This window comes from Echeneis naucrates, chromosome 9 (genome assembly GCF_900963305.1).
Source record: "Echeneis naucrates chromosome 9, fEcheNa1.1, whole genome shotgun sequence".
In the NCBI taxonomy this organism is placed as follows: Eukaryota; Metazoa; Chordata; class Actinopteri; order Carangiformes; family Echeneidae; genus Echeneis; species Echeneis naucrates.
In genome coordinates this window covers 17,688,728-17,716,263 of record NC_042519.1, presented here as the reverse complement: position 1 = coordinate 17,716,263, position 27,536 = coordinate 17,688,728, and the positions used below count along the sequence as shown (strand labels likewise).

The window sequence follows — 27,536 nt, the reverse complement described above, 5'->3', positions numbered from 1 at the left end:
GTTTCCATTGAAACAGAGTTGGCCTGATTCTGATTTTTCATACTGCATCGTGGTTTATCTTTCATTAAAGCAGCACAAATCAATATTTGGCCACTAAGAGGCAGAAGAATTAATGTACCGCATTATGGGATTATAATGTTGCTTAAATTGTTACCAATAAAAAAATGCCCCGTCACTTCCAGCAGGGACAGATACACATTATTATCTCACTGAAGCTTTGTTTCTGGCCATATAATGATTTTCTTTTTTTTTTGGGCTCAAATTGCTATTTAGTTTTCTAAATATTTCCCTTTCTTCCAAAGCTGGCAACTTTGTTAAACTTTGAGTCGGATTCTAAAAACTTTTGGCCACTTTCAGTGAAACCTTACATATGAACACATAATTCAAGTCTGCACTGAAAGTAAAATATTGATTATGTCAGCTTTCAGCTCATGAAATGATTGATTCCAACTCATTTGGTACTCGAAAACATTTGAACCCATTACCTGAATCTCTAACAGTATTCTCCAACATGTATGGGTGTGTTGGTGAAAATCATACCCAGTACTGATTCTTCTGAAGAGTCGGAGTGGCCGTTCGAATAATTTGTGACGAAGCTGCAGGGGAACTATTGCTCCAAGAACTTACCAGCATGTTAGAATCAATGCTGTCGTAACCTGAACTGTGGTTTGACACCAATAATCGATCAAGAACAGGGCTGCCTGGGCAGGAGGGGTTCAGCGGTGTGACAGTCACTGTGAGAACTGCCGTGCTCCTCTGGGTTTGGCCGTTGTAGGACTCACTGTTCGGGGGGCATGGGGAAGGTGGCTCCTTTGGTGCAGCGGTGCTCTGCTTCCTCTGCCTGTGATGTTGAAGAAAGACAACCAGGACGACGAAGATGATCACCAGCAGCAGCAGGGCCAGCAGAGGTAAGATCACCAGAAGAGGACTTGAGGTTTTTTGAGGATAGGATTCCACACGAACAGGTGTGTTCCTAAAAGGGAAGTCATCCGTTCCGCGGGTTGGTTTGCCGAGGGTTGTGCCAAAAATGCTCGTCCTGTTGGAGTTTCCCCAGCGGTTGCGTCCCTTGAACTTTAGCTGGTTCTTGCCTGGTTGCTGGGTGGAGAGGAAGGCCGTGGATAGGAATGGTGAAGCAGTTCCATTTCTGGTAGTCTGGCTTGGTGTCTGAGGAACGGAGGATGAGGTCGGGACAGGACCCTTTGTGGGTGGAAGAAGTGCTGGATCATATGGCACAATGGTAAAGTGGAACTCCCCTTTAGCCGGTTGGGTGTTATCAGCTTTCAGCAGAAACACCAGAGAATCATTCAGCTCTTGAACGCCAGTCATGTTGGCATTAAGCTCCAAAGCCACCTCCTCCTGCCTCAGCTCCTGGAAGGTGAAGGACTCAGTTTGTACGGCTTTCCTGGACATTTCAGCTCTCCGAACCACCTTCCCACACTTAGGATGGGAGATCATTTCAAATACAGGGTCACTATTGCTCATGTTAGCCAGTTCGGAGGCGTTAAGAAAACTACTGCTGAGTTTGACAGCAATCCCGTTGGGAATCCTCACACCGTTCCCCAGCAGGATCAAAGGTGTGACAGTTATGTTCAGCACTTGGCCTGTCAGATTCGCCTCTGAAGTGAAGGCAGTGAACTCAAAGCTGTCTTCAGCAGAGGAAAGGGAGATCATATGGTAGGACAAGCTTCCAGCCTGCAGGTCTTCCTGTTTGAACTGTGTTACCTCCTGATTTTCCTTCAGAAGCTTGCCAAACTGTGGAGGCCGTGTAATCTGGTAGTGAATGCTCATGTTTTTCCCATTGGTAACAGCAACAAGGTTATCCTGGCTCAGTGATACTGAAGTCCGGCCTTGCTTCAGCGTCAATCCAGAGTAATTAACAAGAGAAATGGTGATTTCTGTCACCTCAAGGTTGAAGAGTTTATATATCGGTTTATGGTGACCATCTGTGACACTGAAGTAGAACACGCCTGAGGCAGAGCTTCCATCATGGATGAAATAGATGCTTCCGTTATTGATTTGGGCTTGGGTGAAGGCGACTATTGACTGATTCAAACTTTCTTCGAGAGCTAGGTAACCGTTGTTTGGTTTGCTAATCACAGAAAACTCAATATCTTCAGGAGGATTATCCAAGTCTTCAACCTTGAGATTCTCAGGCCCGATGGCTACCGTGTCTCCTTGTACCACCCTCAGACTCGGAGTTTTGGTTTTAAGCAAAGGTGGCTGATCATTCACAGGTGTGATTGTGATGTTAAAACGCTCCTCAACCACACTGCTGTCGTCTTGAGGGCGCTGTGCTGTTTTCCCCTTAGGATTTATCCAGGCGCTGAAGACGAAGGAATCTTGGGCTGTCTCCGAGTTGTCGTGCTTGTAGGTGATGCCATATTTGTTGATAATGTACTGGGAGAAGTTAGGTTTCTCCTTGGTGAGGTTCCTCTCACCTACCATGACGACGCCGTGCTGGGGCAGAGACGTTACCTGAAACCAGACCTCGTGGGAGCTCCTCTGAGGGGTCGGCAGCTTGGACATCAGGTTAGAGGCATCGAGCTTGGTCTCATCAATGACGACGCTCTCTCCTTCTGTTACCTCAGCACCTATCCCCAAGCGAAACCAAATACAGGACCAACATTAACATTTACTTCAATAGCTCAACATATCAACATATCATATACAGAGTCCAGGGTTTCTAGCCAAGCGAGGGACTGAGCTCTGGATGGAGACAACAGTCTTTTTGGGATTGTTATATTTAACATTGTGATGTTCAAAGCACAGCTAGGTCTCATACGGCCTGACAGAACTGTTAGCATGAGGACAGACTCTTTCTCTTACCTGTGTTTGCAAGCAGGACAGTGTTGTGTTCAGGTCCAGTATTCTCATAAGAAATGTCAATTTTGAAGGTCTGGCTGTCCAGAGAAGCAGGCGGTGATGCCACAGAGAAGGTCATGGAGTCCATGGCTTCCCAGCCCACTGACTCTATGGGAGCTTGAGTATACATGACCTCTTTCCTGTCCACCTTAAGAACAGAAACACCAGAAACCTTCAGGAAAGCCTGAGCCAAAAGAAATTCTCAGCAAGAAACAGCAGCAACTCCATTCTTCATCAGTCTGAAAGGCTTTCCTGGAGTGTGTATAAGATCACCATTCATTTAAATATGCTCAGCTCAGCAGTATATATACTACATAAAAGCATCACAGCGTGAACTGTGCCAGGTAATAATCCATCACAAATAACGGATCACATAAAAGCCTCACATGTTCCACTCTGCTAAAGAAGCACAATATCCATTTCCTGTACAAAGATGCAGAATATCTATTATTCATAGTGTGGAAATCTGGCAACTTTCCACATGAAGAGAGAAACCCTGATGTTGACTCTCTGGCTTGTACTTTATTTCAGTATATCTTGAGGAGAAGGATCGCTGACACCTCCAGTTCCTCACTCACCATTTCTTGTGTGAAAGTGGAGATTTCTACTGTTGAGTTATCAGGCTGCCTTTTCACCAGTCGACCCAGTTTGGGATGCCGAATCAGACTGAAGGTGATGATGCGACTGGAGGTGTTGCTGATGTCATTGGTCTCCACTTGTAAATTTTCATTTGTGATTAGTACAGAGGAGCCTGGAGGAAAGACATGGAACTGATTTAGGAAAATGACAGATGGGGTGTCCTAGATTGTTTATCTAGAAACTCTATCCATCACATTAAAGAAGAAGAATAACAAAAGTTGAAATCTGGTATTCAGTTTAGCTTTGACCACGTAGTTAAAACTGTTGTGCGGCTGCGGCTGATGCACCAACTTTTTCCCTCTGGAGGCGTTTCACGTCTCTGGAGGAGACTGATGAGAGTTCTTTGATGTGTCAAAGCACTGCACTGCAGTTGGATAGTGTGATGTCTGCAGTGCAGCTTGTTACATAAAATCCACACAAGAAATTAAAAGTGGATCAGCTCTTTGCAGCTCTTGGTAAGATGGGCTACATAGATCTCCATAAGCCGCCTAAAACAATGAGGAATGTGAGAATACCCAAAAAAGGACTGCTGATAAATGATGGAAGACAATGATGGAGGCAAAGAGGGGTCGAAAAACAAGGAAATTCATTCATTGCTTTTTTTTTAGCACTCCCACGAAAAAGACTTCTCTCTCATGGGAAATTTCCTTCCTAGAGGAAGCAAGACAGACAGGCTTATTTTGTCTTTTTAAAATAAAATCCTATCATGTACCAAATCTGTGAGAGGTGGGTTTTCCGATATAGTCAGATTTTGTGCAGCTGTTCTTGCTAAATGTCGCTGTAACAATATGAATATCTTCCATGTAAGATTGTCTGAACATATAACAGTAACAATGCAGCGCGCTTAATTTTTGTGTGTCCTCACAGTATCCCTTTTGTGATACTTAGTGGCAATTCTACAATGACTTACAGTCAGAATACCTTCAGGTAAGATTTGGTTTTCTTAATGAGGCATATGCAATCATTTAGCGAGGAGTCTTCGCACACTTTTACAGAAAGCAGCCAGACAAGGAACAGGAAAAACATTTATCTCCCCACCACAGTGTTAAAGTGTTTTATGTTACCCCTCGCCCCGTCAGAACCCTTCAGTGTCAGCCACAGCCGCCCCCCTCTCCCTGTCCCGCCTGGCACAAAGCACAAACAGGGCTGCCTCAGACAGACAGTGCCACAGCTTTTCAAGTACACACTCACCCTGTGGCTGGGAAGCTCAGCAGAGCGTGCCAGTTGGCAGTTTGCTGCCCTCACAATATTCTTTCACCCTAACTCACAAACCAGACCGCTGGAAATCTCCGAAAAGATCTCAGATGTGTTTGTACAGACAACGACGGCAGTCAGCCTATTTTTAGCTCCTGAGTATTAAAGGTAGCATGCTGTATAGTCAGACATCACCAGTGTGGTATCTGACTAATGTTACGACTTGGATGTTGGAAAAATCACAGTGTGTTAAGGCTATTGAAAGTAAAAAAAAGAAAAAAAAGAAAAAAGAAGTAAATATGTGGGAAAGCCCCCTGAGATTCAAGTTTTAAACGGACTGTTTTTATTAGATTGATATTTTAGTCACTGTGTACAGGGATGAGCCAAAGTTTACACCCCCCCCCCTCAAAAAAAAAAAAAAAAGACCTTTCTTTATCAATTTATAATTTAACCCAATGTTCACAATGTTACAGCCATTTTTGATCAATAATGGCCTTAATGCACCATTAGACTAAAACTACTTAACTATTTAACCAAAGCAATTTTGGGTAGAGGCTAAATGAGAGGAAGGTTTCATGAGCACACAGACAGACACATAAATTCTTCAAATGACTCCTTACAAAAGAATCCAATACAGAGCAACTGCACCTAGTCTGTGCCAGTTAATGACCACGACAGACAAAAATATCTGGTTCCAGTTCCTTTTTTAAAACAACAAGTTTCATCATGAGACCAATAAGCCCACAACAATTCATACTCAACTAATTCTTGTGATTTAGCCCCCGTATTCGAGGAAGTAATGTAATAAAAAAAAGGAAAGAAATGAAATTACATATTTACTCAGTGCAGGTTTTGTATCTTGGGCCTGAATACCGCACACAGAGAAGAAAACTAAAGCTATTTGAAACTGTTGATCTAGAAAAACTGTTGTTGAGGTTAGGTTTTACCTGGAAACACCTTGAGTGGTCGGTTTTTCTCCACACTGAGGACTAGAGCTCTGGCAGTGATGCTGAAGATCTGCCTGGGGGTGAAGTTCACACCATCATTGACTTGGAAGTTGAATCCTCCAGACATGGCACCTGGACATGACAGAAAAAAAACCCCAAAAACAAATATAAAAAAAAAGGCTGTCAAGAAATCTCTGAAGTAAAGCTGAAGTTAAGATGCAGCCAGCCGCATTAACTAAAAAACAATTATATCGTAGTTTTCTGAGGACGGGGTTTCTCTTTTGTTAGCCTCTGAAAAATCAAATCAAATCAGATTTATTTATATAGCGCCAAATCATAACAAAGTTACATCAAGGCACTTAACATATGGAGCAGGTCTAGACCAAACTCTTTATAAAATTATTTAAAGAGACCCAACAGAATCCCTGATGAGCAAGCACTTGGTGACAGCAGCAAGGAAAAACTTCCTTTAAGAGGCAGAAACCTCGGACAGAACCAGGCTCGGGGGGGCGGCCATCTGCCTCAACCGATTGGCTTGAGAGTGGGAGAGAGAAACAGAACTGGAACCCCCCCCCCAAAAAAAAAAAAAACAAACAAACAAAAAAAAAAAACAACCAAAAAAAAACAACTGTAATGCAAGCTAGAAATTCTTAGCATGGGTCAATCAGAAACCATTCAGAATGATTGCATGTGTGTGCGCGTAAAAAAAAGTCATTCTTCATCACACAGGGTGGGGCGAGTACCTCCACGTCATTACTACACCCTTTCTCAGTGGTACAAGCACAGGCAAAGGAAAAAAGCTGATATGAATCAGGAGAGTCAGCTGAAATCTGACCTGAGACTGATGCTATCAAATGTTGACAGATCATATCCACCGTCTCACATCACATCTCCAGACTATTATCACCACCAGTCTGAAACACATCACTGCTGCAGATCACGGCCAGCGAAGAATGTGTGTGGAACTGTGCAGATGACAGATCAAACCGCTTCGAGTGGATCCTGTTCAACACTGTTCAACATACTTTTATCCCTACTCCCATTGTTATGTCATTAATACATCATATCTCTCTCTCCCTTAGTGGAGGCAGATACCGGCCGATACTCTCTATCTGAAAAGGTTTGTGCTTGGCACTGTCACTTACTCGTTTGCGGTCTTATTGTGGTACAGTAGTTGTCAGATTTGTAATTAATGTAATAAAGACGACAGTCTACTTTTAGATGAAACATGCCTTGAGATAACTTCTGTTCTGACAGCTTGAGGTCTACACAAAATTGACTTTCCCCTAAAGGAACAACTAACAAAAACAAAAACCAAACTGTTGAATTATTGAAATAAATTACAGTTTATGGAGCGTTTCGACAACAAAATAAAAAGTTCCCCAAAAGTACATCAAATGGATGAACTATCCCCCAGCCACTTTTATATTTTTATATGACATATGTTAGTATAATCTTTAGTTTTTTTTCTCCACATGGCTTTATCCTCTCCATCTCCATAAATAAACTGGTCTTTCATTTAGCTGAAGGCTGCAGTACATATCTGTAACTTTGTGACCTCTCCTCTGCTACCCGTTTCACTTCTGTTATCTAATTTTATTCATTTCGTACAAAATCAAAACAGGAAGCAACACATGTCTCAACTATTACATTAGATTACTATTTTCCAGTCTCAAGTGGCTTGTCCTTTTAGAGAGTGCTATTTCTGTTTCTGATTTTCAGCAGTTGACAGGAAACAAACGTCACCTTTGTGAACAAACAGCAGTTGTCCCTGGTCTACGTGTGCCTGGGTGAAGTTGAGCACTGCTTTCATGGGGGCGCTCTTCAAGGCCAGGTATCCGTTGCTCGGTGGGGTCACCATGTATTGGAGCTCCTCCGGAGGTGTGTCCTGGTCCTGTGCCCTCAAATCGTCCTGCCTGATCTCTGTCACTGAAGACACCCAAACCTGGACACAAGGTGGAGGACGACAACAGACAACAGACGAATAGAGACACGGCATCGTTTTCATGGCTGCTAACAACAAACTGCAAATCTGACATTTATTCAGTATGAAGTAGTGTCATATTTTGTTACACAATGGGGCAACAGACTTTCCACATTAAACCCCCCCACCACCACCATTTGACATCATTTATTTATGGGGGAAAGAAATTACATCTATTAGGAGCAAAAAACATAAATATGTCCCAGGTTCATTCTTTGCATGGATTAAATGCACTTAATCTCTCCATAGACATAATAAAATGGAAAAGGAAGTGAGGCACATAAAACACAAGAGCTAATGGGTCCTTATCATTCATCACTGTGTGATGGACACAGGAAGCAGTAAGGCTATTTATGTTTTCCTCTCTCAGGCCAGTTTCCACTGTTTATCATTCACTGGGACAGAACTGCCATAAAAATACTCTGAGCCAGTAAGAACCTCTGTCAGTCTGAGCATCAGCCCAGTCACATTCAATTACACAATGAACATATAAAAGGCCTCTCAGGACTAAATGTAGCCACATAGTGCCAACAGCTTTGTATGTAAACTCACAATTAAGATACAGAGAGAGCGAGAGAGAGAGAGAGAGAGCGAGAGAGAGAGAGAGAGAGAGAGAGAGAGAGAGAGAGAGAGAGAGAGAGAGGGCGTAAATTAAAGAACACAGTCAACATTTTATTTCCCTCCAACTGTCAACTGACAGTGAACCATGACACACGCCATGTTGTAGCACTTTTCTCACAACCGCCCCTCCCTGTGACCCTGTAAGGATAAGTGTGTCTGACTCTGCCGGCAAACAATGCGATGGGAGCAGTTAGACCTTTTTCACAGCATTTAGCTGGAGGGAGCAGCAGTCGACCAAAACACTGCGACATGAGCTGGAAAATAAAAACAATGAGCTGTAGATGACAAGATGCTCTGTGGGACTGAGGGGGCCATTGAGCAGCAATATTTAACTGCAGGTTTCTATTTTATATGTGATAATATTCTCATTAATGTGGCTAGAGCTTTCTAAATGGTACTTTCTTTCTTACTAATGAGTGCATTTTCCTGTTTGCTATGTCAAATATCTGAAAAAACTGCAATGTGGTATGTGCTTTTTTTTTCCCTTCGTAAAAGGTTGGTTAAATAGCAGCTATATTTGCTGACAACTTCTCACTGCTGCACTTTGGAGGAGTGTTTGTGTGAACATGTTGTGAAGGGTAAAGGATGCACAAACATGCAGGAACCTTTGATGCTGGGTTCAGCTTTAAAAGTGACAAAATTGTGGGTGACACTCAAATTTACTAAAAGCTGGCGGTGTTATGGCCTCCCTCTTAGTTAGAAGTGCTACTGAAGCATGGGGCACTTTTTTAATTAGCACCTGTAAACCGCAGTGGTTCCATCCCATTTATTAACACACATGCAAGTGCATGTTCCTCAAGCAGGAAATTACTGCACTTCCAATAATCCCTCATTCAACAGGAAGTCACAGCATGATCCATCTGACAAATGACACCAGGGCGACTCTGCCATAATTAAAGACAACACAGCTCCTCCAGGGGTGAAACTTAAACCCTTAGACATGACAAACTGCAGCTTTAGTCACTGAGACAACAGTCGAAACAAACTGAACCACATTCATATGTTTTGGTTGAATTCATTGAGTCAGTTAAATCTGGACAGTTTTGAAGTTTCTTTGTTGAGCTGTTGTAGGGCAATAAACTTCTTTACTTAATCTAACCTTCACAAACCAAAACTCTATTATGTTACTTCACATTAAGTGTGTCTTTAAAAGACAAACCAGTTTGTAGAACTAAAAGCTTTATGTGACACCCTAAAGTCTAACATTACCACTATATGTCTGGCAACAAACATTGGAAAACAGAAAAAGGTCACATATATAATTTGTTGGAGTTGGTAGCTACTGCTGCAACAACCAAACAACACCAACAAAAACCAAAACATTCTGCATTGGGCCAAAGTTTCGGACTCTAAATTAAAGGTAGACATAATGTTTTTTTCTTTAAACCTATTTATATATTTCCTTATGTATGTGAAGAGTTATCTTAAAATATATTCAGAACAATACATAAGTCTTGCATCTGTTTGTCTGTTGAAAAATTATTTTCTCAGTCTTCCTCAGGTTGAGAGGCAACATGATGTGCAGTGGCAGAGAGCCACCTTGTGGACGCAGAGACTCCAGCTCCCCTTCTGGTAAAAGATGACATAACTCAAGATCACATTTGCATCTCTTAAATAATCTGTGTGCAGACCAGTTTGTCAGTGGCCGTCACCAAAATCTATGGTGGTCCCCCTTCTAAAAGTTGCTCAATGTTTCTGACTGAAATGATTTTAATTCCTGATCGTCTCGCTGCAGTACATTTTCAAGGCGGCTCTCGCCCGACTCTGCAGGATTCCAGAGGAATTTGAGGCATTTGGGGCAAAGCTGTGCACAATAGAGGCCTATGCCTCAGCCCCTTTTCCCAGCTGGACCTCTCCCAACTACAGCTATGAAAACCGGTGAAGTCCAAGTCAGCTCTGATCAACACAGGGACACAAACAATGATGTTTATCTAATTTACTCAGAATGAATGAACCTGCTTCTCACAGACAGGTTGTGAAGACTGAAGAGAAATGTGAAGTACTGGAAAGTGGATTGAACTGTGTCCATATCGTGTTTACATTTTAAAGCACACATTCCCACCAGAAAAACCTTCCGCCCAAGAGATGCCGAGGAGTTATTTCCCATTCAATTTAAAGTATTTTGTATTCATAGGAAGCCTCGGAAATAATTTCCAACTCAGCTCCGCTTTCAATTCACTGAAGCAGGATTGTTTGAAGTTGCCCCACAAAAAGGCAGTGACGTATTCCAACACCGGGAAATATGTATCCCCTAAACACAGTGAAAGTCCCAAGCGTCTGCAAAAAATATGTCAACGCACGGTCTGAGTTGCCACCCCCGCCCCCTCACAACCTCCTCCACATAGCAAACATAGTTTCCTGATCCAGCCAGTCAGCCATGGCAATTTGCAACACTGCCCACATGAAAACTGCCTGACAGTAAGTCATGGTGCCAGACCTGCTAGTAAAAAAAAAGTCCAGTTTAAATATAGAGCAGTGCAGACTCACCCTGAGGACCCTGTTGGCTGTAATAACAGGAGGTTCATCGTTGACAGCTGTAACCTGGATGTACAACGTCTGGGCTGCACTCTGCTTCCTCAGGCCTGAGTCATTGGCCATCACAGTGAAGTTGTCAGCTATGGTTTCGCTGCTGTCATGGACGTAGTAAATGAATTCATGTTCCACCTGTGTACAGATCAGAGGAATTGTTTAGGGAGAACCTGAAACTAAAGCTGCTAAGATTTATTAAAAAATACAGCTGCAAGATACACTAACAATCTGTGACATTTGGGTCACTATTCTCTGTAATGTGAAATGCATTTAGGGACAAAAACAAAACAAGAGATTCTTGTTGGTGTGGAGTGAGAAAAAGGGGGGCAGGAAAAGGTGCTGCACGTGAATCTTTTAATTTAATTAAAGATGGATTGATTTATGAAACCAAATGCAGAAACATTCCTGTAAATATGGGCTAAATTTCCTGAAACAGGCTCACCAAGTCGGTGCTATTTGTCCAAATCAAGTGTCTGTACGGATATCTCACCTGTCTCCTGGTGAAAGAGGTAATAGACACGCCGGGATGTCGAGAGTGTTCGATGTGCCCGTGCTGTGGCGGCACAGTCAAGATATACAGGAAGTTGATTCCAGAAAAGTGCCGGTTAGTGACTTTGAGCACATCCTGGGTCAGTGCCTTGGAAGCGCCCTCATTCAGAGTGAAATTTGAGACCTGAAGTGGGATGAGGCGTGGGATGATGTCAACAGACATCCTAATGTCACTGACGTCAGTGACCCCGTTGGTGGCATCGAGGACGAAGGTGTCATTGACTTCGTTGGGCTCCACCTGCACGTACTGGATGTTCCCCTTGTTAATGTCCTCTTGGTTAAACGTCTTGACAGGGGATTGTTTGGTTCCGATGTGGCGTTCCTCTGCTTCAACAAAACGCCGGAGAAAGCCATGAGAGGGGGCCACCTTGACTGTGAATACAATCTCGGATGGCAGGTTGTCCTCATGAGTGACCTGCAACAATCAGAGAACATAGACAGTGGCTAAACCTGAAATGTTGCATGTGTCACCAAAGTTTAGTTTTCATATTCCACTGAATGGAAGATGTCATCGCTGTGAAAAAAAACAAAACACCAAAAAACAAGCAGCCTTAAAAATCAGGACAATAAAAGTCTTGTGTTGTTGCGGTATTGTTGTAATTTACATTGTTTGCTAAACATTTCCCCCATGACTGTAAAAGGATTCATGAGTATGCACATTATTCTTGTGTGCACAACATAACTTAAGTTTTTATTATTGCAGTGATTTAGGATCAACTATTGAAAAAAAATCACTACCAAACTAAAAATAACCATTCGATTTCAGCGACAGAAAATTAGCGAAAAATTTTAATGCTACTGCTATTATACACCAATTTGATTTGGTTAAAAGGAATTCTATCTATAAATATCCCTCTAAAAACTCACCTCAAGGTTAGTTTCATCAATCTTCACTGGCTTTCCCTCTTCCACTAGTAAGGTGTTGTGATGCAGCACGATGGGTGGCCTCTGATGACTCTCCAGGTAAACCTTAACGTTGATCTTCACTGCGAGTTGGAGGCCTTTTGCTTTCACTGTTAAATTAAAATAGTCTGCCAGATGTTTGCTGTCGTCATGCCGATAGGAGACCAGCTTGTCCTTTAAGTCAGACAGTGTAAACGAATCCACCTTTGTCTCATTGCAATAAAGTCGTCCATACTTCGGAGTCACGTCCATCTTGAAAGTTACCTCCTGGTCATCTCTGACGTCTAGATTTGTTATGATGCTAAAATTACTGGTGGAAAGTGTGACTGACTGGCCTTTCTGAACTAGTAAGCCAGTGTTGTTGACAACGTTTAAGAATGGGTCGTGTGCACTGATGTCCAAAAGGCTCGATACGAAATGTTTTCCATCGGAGACAAAGAGCACAAACCTGCCCGTGCTCACACCCTTGTGAACGAACAGTACCCGCTTTTCTTCCAAATCCTTCTGTCGAAACTGGAACAGCCGATGAGCAGTGTCATTAACCAGAACGAGGTCTCCCATCGGGATTCCACGTCGAGTGTAAACCAACTGGCCGTCATCATAATCAGAGTCTGCATCATGATAACGCAAATCCTCTGAAGTGAGTAACCTCTGTCCATCTCTGACTACATGGAAAACTTTATCGATAACACGAACTGGTTTTTGGTCATTAACCAGCTGTATAGATATGTTGAATGATCCCTCTTTTAATCCAACTTCATCTTCTGCAATGGAAGATTTGAATCCATTACTGGTAGAAGCTATGAAAGTGAACTCATCATGAGTTGTTTCACTGTCATCATGAACGTATATTAACCGTTCCTCTAAAATATCCTGGTTGCTGAAGGTTAAGATGTTGTCATAGCTAGTATTGGAATTGGACTGATTGATACGTGCTAGCTTTCCATTTTTGGGGCTGGTTATGACTGTATAGTACATATCCTTCGTACTCAAAGTCTCAGCAAAGAGCTCATCTTTTGTTATAAGTTTGCTTTCTCCCTCTGGAAGCGAGAGTCCAGTATTTCTTATGAAGACGCTGTTGATATCAGCTTTAATAGAAAACTGGAAATCATAGTTTTGAGATTGAGCATGTTTGGAAAACAGCTGGAATTTGAACCTGTCACTTGTGTCTTCGTAAGGCCTTTCAACGAGCTCATAGTGTAGTCTGAGATCTGTTACGTGTCTTTGGCTGAAGCTTGAGTTCTTCTTCAAGACTGTTGTGTCAAACAGGAGTTTTCCTTTCTTTGGTATGGTGAGAACCCGAAAATAAAGGTCATCCTCTGAGAGGGCCACACCTTCAGCTGCCGCAAAGAGATGTTCCGAGTCCAGGGTCACTTTCCGAACTTTATCTAAATCTATCATAACATTCCTCACCAGATGGTATTTCACCCACTTCACAGTGATGGGGAAGAGCAGCTCAGTGGTGGCCCTTGCAGCTACAGTAACTTTACACTTGAAGTAATCAGTCGCATTGGACGTCTGGATGTCTTGGTAAGTGCTGACGTACCTCAGGCGCTCTTTTTCTAGAAGTCTTTGGGAAAAAGAGTCGGTAGTCCGCCATTCACCACTTGAGTGAAGCCTTTGGAGTTCCCCGTACTGAGGCGGTTCAATGATATCATATCTGATGTCCACAACTTGTTTCACAGCGTTGGTTTGGACAGCTAGCTGTTTTGAACCAATTATAGCCATCTCTCCTTGAATGATCTCAAGGCCTGTGTTGTTGGCAATCTTATACTCCAGCGCTACGGCCATGACCCTTAGAACCACCGTGTTGCTGACCTTTTCCCCGTCACTTACTCTAAGAACTATCCTTGAGTTTCTAACCCCTGTGTGAACATAGTACACATTGAGTTCCTCCATCTCTAAATATGAGAATGTGGTCACTGCCTTGCTGGGGTTGTTTTCAATTTCCAAATATCCTGCATCAGCGTTCAAGTTCCCAAGCACAGAGAAGACAAGGTCACTGTGGCTACTGTCGATGTCTACGGCCTTCAGAACGTCTGTGGTGAGGCGTTTCTTTGAGTTCTCCAACAGTACAAAGAGATTTCCTTCAGGTAGACTCAGTTCAGGTGCATCGTTGGTGGGCGTCACAGTTATGTTGTACCGGTACAATTTGTTTTCCTTCAGATAATCAGGAACTTGCTTTCTACTGTTAGAATAAATTGAAAACATGAAGAAGTCATCGGCTTCCTCTGATCCTCCGTGGATATACATCACTCGTCCGTGCCAAAGGTCCAGCATGCTGAAAGTGTTCTCCTCTTGGTCTGGATCAACATCGAGCCTTATCTGTCCGCGAACTGGTTGCTCCTGAATTCTAAACATAATCTGAGACTGTCGAATGCCAAGTTTTTTGAAGTCCAAGAGAACCTTTATGTGTTTGGCCTCGAGAGATGCTCTGCTACCTTCTTGCACCACTAAGTTTTTGAGCTGTACAAAATTCGAGCCATATCTTCTATCCAAACCTTTTGCAAGGGTGGACATTTGAAAATATGGTGTTGGTGTTACCCAGTGAAAAAGGGATCCTGCAATATTTGTTGGACTTACAGTCGGGGATGGTTCTGGTTCTTTCTCGGGCTCACAACCAACTGAGATATCTTTTGTGACTACAGCAGTAGAGAGGCCCATCTTCACCCCGTTGACTTCAATGTTCTTCAGACATCCTTTGAAAGAACCACCCCTGACACGCTTTCCAGACACAGACAAAAGTCCTACCTTTCTAACTTCTGCTCTGGTGCTGTCATCAATACCTCCTACAAAAAGATAACCTTTGAGTTGAAACCCCTTTGAACGAGAGCCAATACTGCTTTTCACCATCTCTCCATCAACAGTTAACTCGATGCTTTTAGAACTGAAATGCACCTTGATGACGTGCCATTTCCTGTCATTGACGAATGTGAGGGACCGGAGCTCAGTTTTGGCTCCAGCCTTCCCAACAATGGCCACTGGCAAGCCTTCCTGAATCTCCACAGCCACAAAGCTCCCCTCTCTGGCCGAGTTGTACAACAAAATTCCCTCTGTGGCTGATGTGTGAACAACACATTTGAATATCCCTTCCTGCTGGGCATTCCAGGGTGGAAAAGAAACGTAGGCCCTTGAACTGAAGAAGCTGATAGGGTCCTCCTCAGAAGCAAAGAACTGAGGACTGCAACCTAAAGACACCTCATAGACACTCTTGTATCCAGTGTATGGCCGTAAGGACGACAGCAGGTCATGGTCATTGAAGACCGCATCATCCATGCAGCCTCGGAAGCTGACTGGGCTTCTGGGGAGATAAAGTCTGTCCAGACCCCCTGACCCTCCAACATAGAGGCCATCCAAGATGTTGAGATCATGTTGGGAGCCTGGCATCTTTACACTTGTGCGAGAGTTCTTGTCTACAGTCAGAGTGACGTTGCGCTGCACATGGTGCACCTCCACAGAGTGCCAAGCCAGGTCATTGAGCTGGGTGCCTTGTTCTGAGTGCAAAACTTTCTCCCCAGATCCAAGATCCAGTTTCAGCTAGGACAAAAACAAAACAAAACAAAACCAAACAAATTAACTCAATTTCTAAACATGCTATATGACAGGAAAAAAAAAGTTTAAAGTCGTTTTCTTAGCGGCAATTTAATTTTGGCAGTTTAAAGAAATATCTTTGCAGTGATGTCCTAAAAACAAATATTGTAATCGGTAGCTCTGAAAGTGGCAGCTTGTTCTGTTTGGGTAACCTACTTTGGATTTAAGCAAAATACCTTAAAGAACCAAACTAATTCCCATTAACTTTTGGTGGATATAGTTAAGGTCTTGTTGAGATGAAGCCTCCTGAGTGTAGTGATTCCTCGACTTTTCCTCGAAAAACAGTATGTGTTAATGTTTTAGAGAAACAATTGAATGGCTCACGATCAACTTATATAGATGAGTCTCTATTACCTCTAATCTGCTTCCCAACCTGCACTTTGAATTGAACGTCATGTTTTACTTCCGTTTCATCTACTGTCCACAACAGGTGCTAAACTGTGCTAAGCTAAGATGTAAACATTGTACCTACTATCACTGTGATGGTGTTGGCATGCTGACTTGCAGGAATGCCACAGAGGCTCTACAATGAGTGCTAACTCTCATTCATGCACACAGAGGTTAAGATGGTTTAGAATGATTCTGAAAAAAATGTGTTATGCTAATATCTGACGTGTAAACTAACAGCACTAGAAATACAACATTATATGCAGATTTTTAAACTATATTGACCGCGTTGGATGAAGTAATTGTCGACACAACCGATGGCATTCCAACAAAACACTAATTGTAGACACCAGTGACCTCTGGAAAAGTAAACAGGATTTAGATTGCTCACATGGACTCGCCTTCAGCAGTCTCCTCCGAGCATCATGTCACCATCTCAAACTAATAGTGCATTTAGATGACATGCTTGTCAAGGCTTGCTGCTGAGTCCCTGCTATTCGTACACGGATTTCCAAGAAGCAGCACTCACGTCTGACTCACATGGATTGAGATCCCAAGCCTGAGGAAAACTCGTGTGGGTGAACAAAAAAATTATTTGGTGACCTATGATGGTTTAAGGAGCAGGGACGAGCCTTTCACTCTTCGTGCTCACTCAAGTACAACAATGCAACACAGTCGTCAGTATGATTCATTCCTAGCAGCACAAGTCTAACACAAATGGAAGCTTTAGTCACAAGCATTTCTCTGGGCTAATGCACAAAAGCTTCGCTGCATATCTCAGGACTTCTTGTGTTTCTTGTGAATGTGTCTGCATTTTAGCAAAAGGCCTCCTTCAGGAAATCTGTCCACTGTGTGTTGATGAAGCTTGGCAGAGGTGCTTAGAGGATGCCACAGAATCAGCCCAGAGGGAACAAAATATATCTTACCCTTAAATCCACCCAGCCAGGCTTGTGCGGTGGGCTAGAGATAGTGTTTCCTGCTTAGGACAACAACCCGTCCTAAATTTCTAAAATATTCTCCAGGTTAATATATTTCCCTTAAATGCTGTGTGTGTGTGTGTGTGTGTGTGTGTGTCAGGTGTGTGCTGCATGTTGTGTTCATTTTGATTATATTTACAGCTATAAATATGGTGCAGCATTTATAGAACTTGGTGTGTTCTTTAATAGAGGGAGACACTGTTTCTCTAAGCTCATTATTAAACAGAACGGGTCACTTCAGTTGTCCATAATTAACCAGCTACCAAAAAAAAAAAAGTTAAAGTTGAATGAAAAGAGAAATGTGAAAAAAATGAATAACTAATAATCAATCAGTTGTTGGTTTGGTGTGGTCAGTTAATTTCACCAGGTGCAGCCTGAGAGGTGTGAGGGTTTGGGATCTGCACTGAAGTTGGGCAAAACAAAGTCACCCTGATGAAGGTCCTGCGCCGAAACACGGGGAAAGAACAAAAGATCCTTTCAATTGGTTGAGTTTTTGTTGTTGTGGTTGTTTTTAAACTTCTTTTCTACTCAAGCTTCAGAAGAAGATTCAAGATTCAAGATCTTTGTCCCATGTGGTGCACAGTGAAATGCAAATGTGTGCAGTATAGATTATAGAATATGAATACAAAATATAAAATATACAATTTACAATTTACAAAAGGGAGGAGTGGGAGCGGTGTGTGTTAACAGGTGATAACAGGCTCCTTTTATGGCTAGACAGAATAAATTATTTAAATTATTATATAAATAAATACAATTATTTAAATAAATTATTTGATTACAGTGTCAAAAAAAAATCAGTTCGAGGTCATATAATCACCTAATTCATAATAATGATTAATCAATCCAAAAATAACAGACACATGGCATGATTAGAGTGCTCTCAGACAACCACTGATTAGTTTGATAAGTTTAGTTATTAGTTGAACAGAAGAGGTAGGAGGGAGATAACACTTCTGTGAAAACGTTCAAAAATGTACATCTGACTGCTTTAATTATCTCTTTGGTTCTGCTGTGACAAGAAGTGACTGTTATGGAGTTAACGCTGAGACTTGTCTGCTTGAGTTACTGTGTTGGGAGACTGACACTGTCAGCTGAGATGGAGCCGTAGCTCACGGTCATTGCGCGTGAATGTCTGTTGCCGAGCACATGTATCTGCTTGGTGTTGTGTGTCGTGTGCATGTGTGCGCTGGTGCTCGTGTGCTTGGGCCACGGATGTACCCACCTGCAGGCGACCAGCATGGAGCTCTAGCAGGAAGTAGTCGGTCTGGCCGGCAGCGAGAAACAGCAGGCCATCGGTGCTGGAGGTTCGGAAGCGAATGCGGAGCGTGTTATGGTCGGACGACTCCGTTGCCTTGAGCTGCACGAAGCCGTCGCCATAGAAGGAAGCTGTAGAAATAGATATTAGAGGGAAAGGGATTGAATTATTATTCTTTTTCTTTTTTTTTTTTTAATAAAGAAATGAAAAGGGAGATTGTAGCCTGTATGGTCGCTGTTTTTTTACAGTCTGTTAAATTAGACCATCACATTCATTCAAAGTGAGCTGAGCTCGAGGGAGATGAGGAACACAAAGTACAGTAGCAATGACTAAAACAAACAAGGAACAAGTCAAGTCAAGCATTGTGGTCTTAATATAGCCGACATGTGACATTTAGACATAAAAGCCAGGCTAATTATCATCCTGCCTGTTCTTTACAAGTGGAGCAGAGCCTGTGCAACCGAGATATGCATACACATAGAGCTTTATGACACACACTGCGCACAAATTATACCTCACCTGATTTAAATAATGCTTGTAGGATTCTTTGGGGCTGATCCTTCCTAACGGACCAGTTGTGTTTTTAGTCTATATGCTCAACCATAATGATATGCAAGAATACAGTTACGAGTTTTAGTGTTGACCATAAATAAGCTCCTTAAAGGACCAAACTGAACTCTCATTCGAGTATTGCAGCAGGTTTGTGCCTGTTTGTAGCTTTTAGAGAAACTTGTTAGTAGACTGTTCAAAACGATACGAAGGGCATACACAATTTTGAAAGGAATTCCACTTCGGTGGCACAACAGCAGTATCCAAACTAGAAGTGGCTCAGAGAGCGTCAGACATGTTTGGGCCTGCCTTGCCCTGACAGGAACCTTCAACCTGAACATGAAGGGCTCTGACGTTCCCACATTGTCTGTGGCCCCCATGCTCCAGAAACAGTGTGGACGACAGACCCAGCTGTTTCTTCTACCTCACCTCCCTGCCATTTCACATCACCCTGTAATCTAGGCTAACATGTTCTGAAGCTTTCTCATCTACGCCCTCATGCCCAGGCATCACAAGTTCAGTTTTTAATGAGCTCCAGAGTCCCACACAGATTCAAAGGTCTTGGCCTCGGCGACGAATTATCTCCATTCCGCGTTTGATTTATATGGAGTTTATCATGACCCGGGGGCAACAGCAGCTTGCTGCTAATGACTCAGAGTGACTCAGTGGTGGGCTAAATGAAGTTTGTCTCAGTTAATGCATTGGTCGTTGGCTTAACCAAGTCCAAAGTGTCCAGGATTGTGTAGTGTGACTTCAAACAATTGAACAAGTAAAGCAGCAAACTAGTCCTCTAACCATCAATCAACAGGAGCTGATTACAGAGGTACAAAAAAGTCTTTTTCAGCCTTCATGTCCAACTTGGTGACAAGTGCCTTGTCTCCAAACATGTAAGCCTGCTTAAATGATTTATAGCGCGACAGGTTAGCAAATGAGTGTGATTTATTTTGTGACAAGAACTTTTTCAACATTAAAGTTTAAGGAGACCATACGTTTCCTTTGAGCCAATGCGTAAACAATTAACTGATTTTTCATTGAAGTTGCAGATTAATTCTCACTCACTGAGTCGCAGCCATGTAATCCTCATTGTTCTTCTAATCTCATTCACACTTTCATTTGTTTATCCCAAATAAACATATTTCTCGTAAGTCACTCATTTTCCACCAAATCTCGCATTCTACCATCTAGTTAGCCCTTCTACAGCTTGCATTGTGGAACATTTGAGTTCACTCCAAAATGATCCAGTAGCACTCTTCACTTCACAGAGAAATATTTATGCACTCCATTTTGTTTCTGGTCTAACAAAGGAAAGTAAGCTGGAGGAGAACTTTTCATTTTGCAGCACTAAGTGGATTTAATTTCTTCTGTGCTCTCAACTAATTTCAATCATCACTAACTGTCTAAATCCACTTTAGTTCTGATTCTCACCATGATGCAATGAGGGAAATAGAGAAGAAATGGCCCAAAGGCACACAGCATCCAGCGTTAGTTATCCTTCCACTAACCCTGACAGAGGGAGTTTATTGTTATTCCCCATGATACGTCATGCTCATTCTTCTGACATTCTTCTGTGTTCATAACAGTGGGAAACATTTCCAAAAACTGACCAAGAGGAAAGCAACAGCTTTTTTCCCTTAAATTCACAAAGATGGACTGGACAGGCGTTTTCAATTGTATTTTGGAGATGTCACACCGACATTCAGATTACATGATACCATCTATGTGTCAAACAAAGGGGCCTTTCCCATAACGTGTCCACAAAGAAAATGGACTCTTAGAAAGCTGCAGAATAATGATAACGGGAAGGAAGGAAATGTTTGTAGTCTGAGCTCCGTAAACAGAAATTTGTGAAGTATGTAAATGACAGAGCACAGCAGAAAGCCAGAAAACAATACTCACACATAAACATACCTGTGTTCACCTGAGTGTGCAGACAGGAGGTGTTTGAAGGTTGTTCTCTAATCTACATGTCTCTGGGGGCTCTTTCTGTGACATTTTTTTGGTGAGATTTCACAAACTGCTCCCTGAACAACAAAGCCAGTGACCTTTCAGTGAACACCCGCTTACAGTTTCATTTGAGAGAGGACCAGCGCTTGTCACTGTCTGTGTGCTCAGTTTTTACAACAAATCAGAAATGCAACTTGACTGAAGTGTCTCTCTGGGTTTTTTTCTTTTGGCGAGCTGTCATGCCACTCTTGCTGATGTGTTATCAAAACCTGGGAATGAGGCTTGTTTCATAATGTGAGAGGAACACAGAGGATGCTCACATCCAGGCAGACCCAATTAGGTAAACCAAATGTCCATACAGTATTTATGTTCATTGAAGGATATGGTCAGGGTGAGTCACAGTGAAATAATTCCTGATTATCCTCAGGGGCACAGCCTGGATGAACACTGAATATAGACGACACATGGCCAGAATCAAACCAAGCAGACGGACCAATGAATGCCCATGCAGATGTACATAATGTACATCTGAAGATGGAGAAACTCACAAAAAAGGAAAAACAACATATTTTTCTCTTAGATCCTTAAACACAGCAATGACTGTCCATTTGTTTGCAATTGTTTGAGTGTGTTATTGTCACGCTCAGATATTCTTCCACTGCAGTGGGCATCACAGTCCCATGTCTGCTGCTGCCTCTAATAAGAGTTTGTGGGTGCCAAGAGTGCACTGCATGTCCTGTGTGTGTGTGTGTGTGTGTGTGTGTGTGTGTGTGTGTGTGTGTGCGCGCCAAGCATGCACATACAATTCAGATCTCCACTGCAAATCATTTGTGTCAAATAAATACTGCGGATGGGTTGAAAAACAAAGCAAAACAGGCAAGATCATGTAATTTCAAAAGGCTAAAAATTGAATCTGCTGTTGCAGGAATGCACATTGTTCATTTTGTTGCTGTTACAACAAAACGATCTTAACATTTTAGAGCTGTGAACTGTGAATCAGTGAAGCAACTCGACAGGACGCATTCAAACATTTAACTGTCTCCAGTAAAGTGATACTAAGCCTGCTTTTAGAGACACACTCATGATACAGAAATAGTCCTGCAGTTCAAATATGAGGACGAAGAGCTGCCAGCAAATAAAACAGATTTTAAAAGAAAAATAAATAATTATTAGGTATGCTTTGATTCATAGCCCAAATCTCACGTTGCCTTCAGGTAACTATTTCCTCAGGAAACTACAAACACTCAATGAAAGCCGTCAGAGTTCAGATAGTGGTCGCAGCATCAACAAGCCGCCATTGGACGCGGCATTTAAGTTTATTTCGCGTTTGCTTCCGCTGAAAAACAAACAAACAAGCAAAACAACAACAACACCCAAACAATAAAAGTTGTGTGTTTACCTCCCAACGCCAGCTCGACCAGCAGAGACCACCAGAGCAGGCGGCTGATCCAGCGCTTCCTGTCGGTGTGCTTCACCGCAGAGTCCATGTTCGTCCTCCGGAGCGTCAAACTCACATATTTATCCGACCTGACTGCTTCTGGCTTCAGTCAGGACCAACAGCCAGCCCTCCACACCGAGAGACCTGAGATCTGGACCGGACTGCCCCGGTACAGACCCGCAGAAACTCCGCCTCGCGTGTGTGTCTCGTGTTAATCCCAGTTTTCAAAATAAAAGCCAGGAGGAGACAGGGGGAGACCAAACAGCACCATGTTGGAAATTTATTAACTCCCCACAATGAAGCTGAGCCAGTTCAGATTTTATCAACCATCTAAACAAGTTTCACAGAAAGTTAAATCTAAATCAGAGTTTGTGTGTCTAACAGGACTGAAGACCTTTAACAGAGATTAAAAAACAACAGGCTCCTTCAAGTGGGTTTCATATCTTTAAATTATTCAAATTAATCAGTTGTAGAAAATAAAGCAAATGTTTCATTTGATAAAAAAAAGCCAAGCATCTATGCGTCAAAATCTTACCACTTAAGTAAAAAATAGTTCAGTGCACCTGCTTCATGGTTGATTTCACTTCACTGTCATGTGTTACCAGACGACAAACTAATCACTTCAATTACAATCAAACCGATCAAAATGTAAATCATCGTTCTCATGGAGTCACACCATAAATGGACTGACTTAAACGCGAAAATGATTCAGATCCTGTAAACAAAGTTCATCACTGAGCATGAGACTGATTGAAGTTTTTCTTGCTAATCCGCAGCTTCCCAGAATTTTCTGAACTCCTGTTTGATGCAGCTGTAGATAGGATGGTAGAAGCGCCTGCCCGACGCCATGAGGTCAGTGACAATGTCGACGTGGCTGACTCTTGGCAGCAGGTAAAGCGACACCTTCACGGACTGCGAGCGGAGGAGCTCAGAGAACTTTGTGGACGATTCAACAGGAACAATAATGTCACTGGTCCCATGGAGCAGAGCGAATGGAGGCACTCTGGAAGAGATTAAAAATAAGAGACGTGAAAAATCACTGATTTGAAATCAGCGCTGTTAAAACCAATTTTTTTGAATAAGAAAACACAGCTGTTTGCCTCACCTGCTCAGTTTGTCCTGGCTGAGCGTCTTCAGTGAATGTGTTGGAGAGTAGTAGTCAAAGTTTTCCAGTCCATTCATGGCTTTGTGCATGGTGGACACATATTCAATTGCTCGCTTTTGCTCGTGCTCATAATGGTCCATGATGTCGTACACACCGCTCAGACCTGTCCAGGAAATATGAGAAATTAGCCTACTCATAAAAAACATTCAACTGTATGAAAATATGAAAGACTGTCCATCACTGTCCTCAGTACTCAGCAAAGACCATAAAACCACAAACAATTCTGAGACCACAAATGAGCATTTTGTGGCAGACTTAAGCTGGACTTTGTTTTGCATAAAACACGGGGGCAACCATGACAAGAAGTGCAGACATCCTTACCAATCACTCCTCTTATTGCTCGTGCGATGTCCTGCTGCTTACAGGCCTCTATGAAAAGCTCCTCTCTTGTGTCAGTGAGAAACAGTGCGGTCAAAGCACACAAATGTGCACCTGCTGAGTGGCCAACTAACACAATGTTGTCCTGTAAGACAGAAACAAGACACAAGCATTAGCCATGAAAACTGCATCACTGCGGAGGCAAATGAAATTAAATGAAGATTCTTAATGCTTTGTTTGCTTGTTTGTTTTTTAAAGCAAACTGTCTATCTTCACTAGAAGATCAGAGCAACTCAAACTTTCAAAATTTGTTCATCATGAATTGAAAATGTGTAGTAAAAACCAGTGAAATTATTCTTATCTTTTGTCTTGGACAATTTTCAGCATGAAACAGGATTCCTGTTAATTGGAATTTGATCCAAGTTTCAGGAATCAGATTCAACTTTCTGTCATTTCACAGACCCTTTGACAGTCCTCTCTCCCGGGGGGTTTATAAATGCTAGCTAATATTGCAATTAGAATCAGATAGTTTTAGTAGTTCAAGATTTTTCTTACTTTGTCAAAGTTGAACCTCTGTCCACTCTCTTGGGCCCAAACCAAGCAGTCAGCAATATCTTGGACCATCCCTAAAACGTTCCCCTGGCGATCAGATGAATCCCACAGTCAGCTCAGATACCAGAGGAACATTTATAATTACATTTCTTATCATCTTCAAAAGTTCATATTTCATATTATAATCACATGCTCTTTACGAGGAATGTCATTAAGATGTCTGTTTTTCTAACCTTAGGATAGGTGCAGTAATCAGGACAAATAACTGCTGCCTTCAGCTCTTCAGCCATTTGTCTTGCCAGCAGACAGTAAATGGATCTTTTTCCAGAGCCCCATGTTCCACCATAGATGAAAACCACGAGGGGTGCAGGCTCCTTTTCAGCCTTCTCCACATTAGGAGGGTGGTACAAATCCAGCTTGTTGCCCCGGCGGCCAAATACAATGGCCTTTGGATTGTTCAGACAAAGTTTTCATGTGATTTTTTTAGCATGCATATAAATTTTTCCAGGGACTACATCAGATCAAGTGGAGAAACTTATTTTAGGTATGTGGTCCCTTCCATTAAAAGTCCACTGAACATATTAACTCGCAGATAAAACAGCCACATTTTTCTTTCTAACGTCTCTGTAACTCACTTTTTCATAATGTTGACTGTTTTCATCATTCCTGTACCACGACTTCAACTGAAAGTAAAGTCTCCCATACTGCAAATACTTTAGACGTTCCAGCACAGCTCCAGTCAAACAGTATATTCGCCTGATTGAGAAGACAACAATTCAATAGGGAATTAATGAGTTAAAAAAAAAAACAAACAACCTTCTGAGGGAGAGTGGATCGACAGCATTTGACCATTTACCTGGGTTTTAGAGCTTCTGTGTACTTCTTATATCCAGGCTTATCGGGCCATCCATAAATCCACTGGGTAGCCAAAGAGATGGAATATGGGAGGCCCACCAAAAGGACTCCCACCACCACAGGCAACGACATGTAAGACTTTAATCCTGACCTTTAACGCAAAAATGTAAGTACACAATTAAAATATTTCTTCTCCCAAAGTAATCCCACTTACATCGTTGTATCCGAGAGGCTCTTACATGTTGTGCTTCAGTCTGTCTGTCTCACCTATAAAAGGACAAACAATGTAAGGAACAGGAAAATACACAACTGGTTTTGCTTTTATCAAACACACCTGACCAAGGGGTGGGCTATGGCTGCTCAGTAGTCATACAATTACAACATTAGCTAAATGTTTTACATGTTTACAATAAAGTCCTGAGGACTCTATATCAAAACTAATCTTGTAACAGTTTTTTTCTATTTGCTTCATAGAAAATGAAACACCTCACTCTTATCATTAAGTTTACAATTATAATTACTGGGTTAATGGATATTTAGAAACTTGTGAAAGACATTCGTTGTCCTTAAATAAAAATTGGCTGTCAATGAGTCAACAGCCAGATATGGCATTGGCAGAATGGCAGTGTAAACATTGTTCAAATTAAGGACATGTGCCTTCACCACCATTTATGAATAATACATAAATTCAACAATTACTATTTAAAAACTCTTGGTAGCCTGTTTTCTTTCAATGTGTAGGATGCCCTCTGGTGAGCCTTTATATGATAACACTTTACACTGTAACCATGAAGGTGTCATGAGTGTCACCTCACTCTGCTAATGAATCACACAAAAACCCCATGATGCATAACTCAGACCATTTCACCTTTGCACACGTTACTAAAATGATTAAAATCACTTTTCCCTCATCAGTCTCCTCCCCTCTCTGTTTTGTATTCAAACGTTTTTAAAGGGAAAAAGTGAAATAGCACACTGTTCATTCAGACCCTCTGCTCAGTTGAACAGTCTTGGGCCTTCTTGGATATGACACGCGAAGCTTTGCAGATCTCTGGCTTCTCTGCAGATCAAGCAGGAAGGACTGCAGGAAGGAAAGCCTTCAGCCATGTCTGAAGTCCCCTGAGCTCATTGCGTACTTTGCCCCATTCAGCTTCCTCTCAACCCTGACCCATCTCCCTGTCCTTGCTGCGGAAAAACACCCTCACAACAAGGCACCTCCGTCATGTAACGCTGCTGGTACCGGGCAGCTGACTCCCCGTAGCTGGTTTCTTCTTGTTTCCACAGAGTCCTTTAGGGATTTTTGGAAACTCATGAAACTTTGCCGTGTCTTTCACTGAGGACAGGGCTGCAGCTGTGGGTGTCCCTCTGGAGGTCTCTCCTCCCTGGACCTCTGTCAGACTGACCATCAGGATCTTGGCCTGCTCAGACCGACTCTGGTGCTTCAGTGAGGGTTCAGTTCTTCAGAGGGAGATTTAAGAAGTCCACTGTGCTCTCAGAAAAACTTCAGTGAAACTGAATAAATTCATGTCAGGTGTAAAAACATCTCCAAAGTGTCAGAACATTCCTGCCAATGTCTTATTCCGGTTTTCCCATTTAAATAAATAGCTGGAAAAAAAGTTAAATGTTTATGAATAATTACATTTGTTCATTATAAGTAAATAACGTTAGCTGGTTACTGTGTCCTGACCAATAGCGAAGAGCTACAGTAAAGCCACATTAACAAAGGCACAACTTTATCACCAAGCCAATGTGAGTTATTATTATTATTATAAATAGAAGACTGCTGTCTCTAGTGATTCCCCAACACTGCTGAATGTTTTGGAGCTTATTTGCTTCCAAAAAGCACACGATATCCCGGACACCGAAAGCGAGGACGCACATACCACAGTGGAGCCATGTGTCGGAGCCAAAGTGCCGGCTTGATCGGGTTTGTTATTGTTTCCTCCTTTTTCCGAGCACAAATGTTCCGCTGACTTATGGCTGACACCGGCCAAGAAGAGAGCAACATCCCTCCTTCACTTCCGGGTTTGTCATGAAAGGTGGGAAGCGGAGGAGCGTCGAAAAAAAAAAAAAAAGAAGCAAAGATGGTCTATGAAATAACCAGTGAGTTGGTTTATTAAAACATCCGGTGGAAAAGCGGCAGGAGTGCAGGGTAACGTAACATGGCCCTAATTATTCATATTGCGTTTGAGATAAGTTATCCGGAGATTCACTCACAGTGATGGTCGCTATCTTGAATTAGTTAATCTTTTTGGCTTGATGATCCGGAAGTAC

The 27,536-nt window shown here is 42.3% G+C and overlaps 2 protein-coding genes across 2 annotated transcripts; both read right to left on the bottom strand.

The window, feature by feature from the left end:
- Positions 1–238: 238 nt before the first annotated feature.
- On the bottom strand, positions 239–22,522 carry cspg4ba (chondroitin sulfate proteoglycan 4ba). The gene is made up of 10 exons (XM_029511190.1): positions 22,334–22,522; positions 18,409–18,572; positions 12,193–15,765; positions 11,267–11,740; positions 10,735–10,911; positions 7,389–7,587; positions 5,643–5,774; positions 3,441–3,613; positions 2,827–3,010; positions 239–2,591 (listed from the first exon to the last, which is right to left on the bottom strand). Exons 1-10 carry the CDS (start codon positions 22,419–22,421, stop codon positions 535–537), a joined length of 7,221 nt encoding a protein of 2,406 aa, XP_029367050.1. The 5' UTR covers positions 22,422–22,522; the 3' UTR covers positions 239–534.
- Positions 22,523–22,684: 162 nt separating this feature from the next.
- Positions 22,685–27,243, bottom strand: LOC115049237 (probable isoprenylcysteine alpha-carbonyl methylesterase ICME). Its single transcript, XM_029511289.1, has 9 exons — positions 27,146–27,243; positions 25,502–25,529; positions 25,264–25,413; positions 25,043–25,163; positions 24,641–24,853; positions 24,411–24,494; positions 23,859–24,000; positions 23,478–23,640; positions 22,685–23,375 (listed from the first exon to the last, which is right to left on the bottom strand). Coding segments are annotated over exons 2-9 (1,113 nt in total). The 5' UTR covers positions 25,504–25,529; positions 27,146–27,243; the 3' UTR covers positions 22,685–23,137.
- Positions 27,244–27,536: the final 293 nt, after the last annotated feature.

Bases quoted from the DNA above. Each gene is read 5' to 3' on its own strand.
- LOC115049237 (XM_029511289.1), bottom strand. The intron at 25,164-25,263 runs GTAAATGGTCAA...CTTCTCAATCAG, and splicing joins ACAGAAGCTCTAAAACCCAG to GCGAATATACTGTTTGACTG. The intron at 23,641-23,858 runs GTAAGGATGTCT...TTTCCTGGACAG, and splicing joins AGCAATAAGAGGAGTGATTG to GTCTGAGCGGTGTGTACGAC.
- cspg4ba (XM_029511190.1), bottom strand. From the start codon at position 22,421: ATGGACTCTGCGGTGAAGCACACCGACAGGAAGCGCTGGATCAGCCGC. The intron at 10,912-11,266 runs GTGAGATATCCG...ATCTGTACACAG, and splicing joins CCTCTTTCACCAGGAGACAG to GTGGAACATGAATTCATTTA. The intron at 3,011-3,440 runs GTGAGTGAGGAA...TCTGTTCTTAAG, and splicing joins CCACTTTCACACAAGAAATG to GTGGACAGGAAAGAGGTCAT.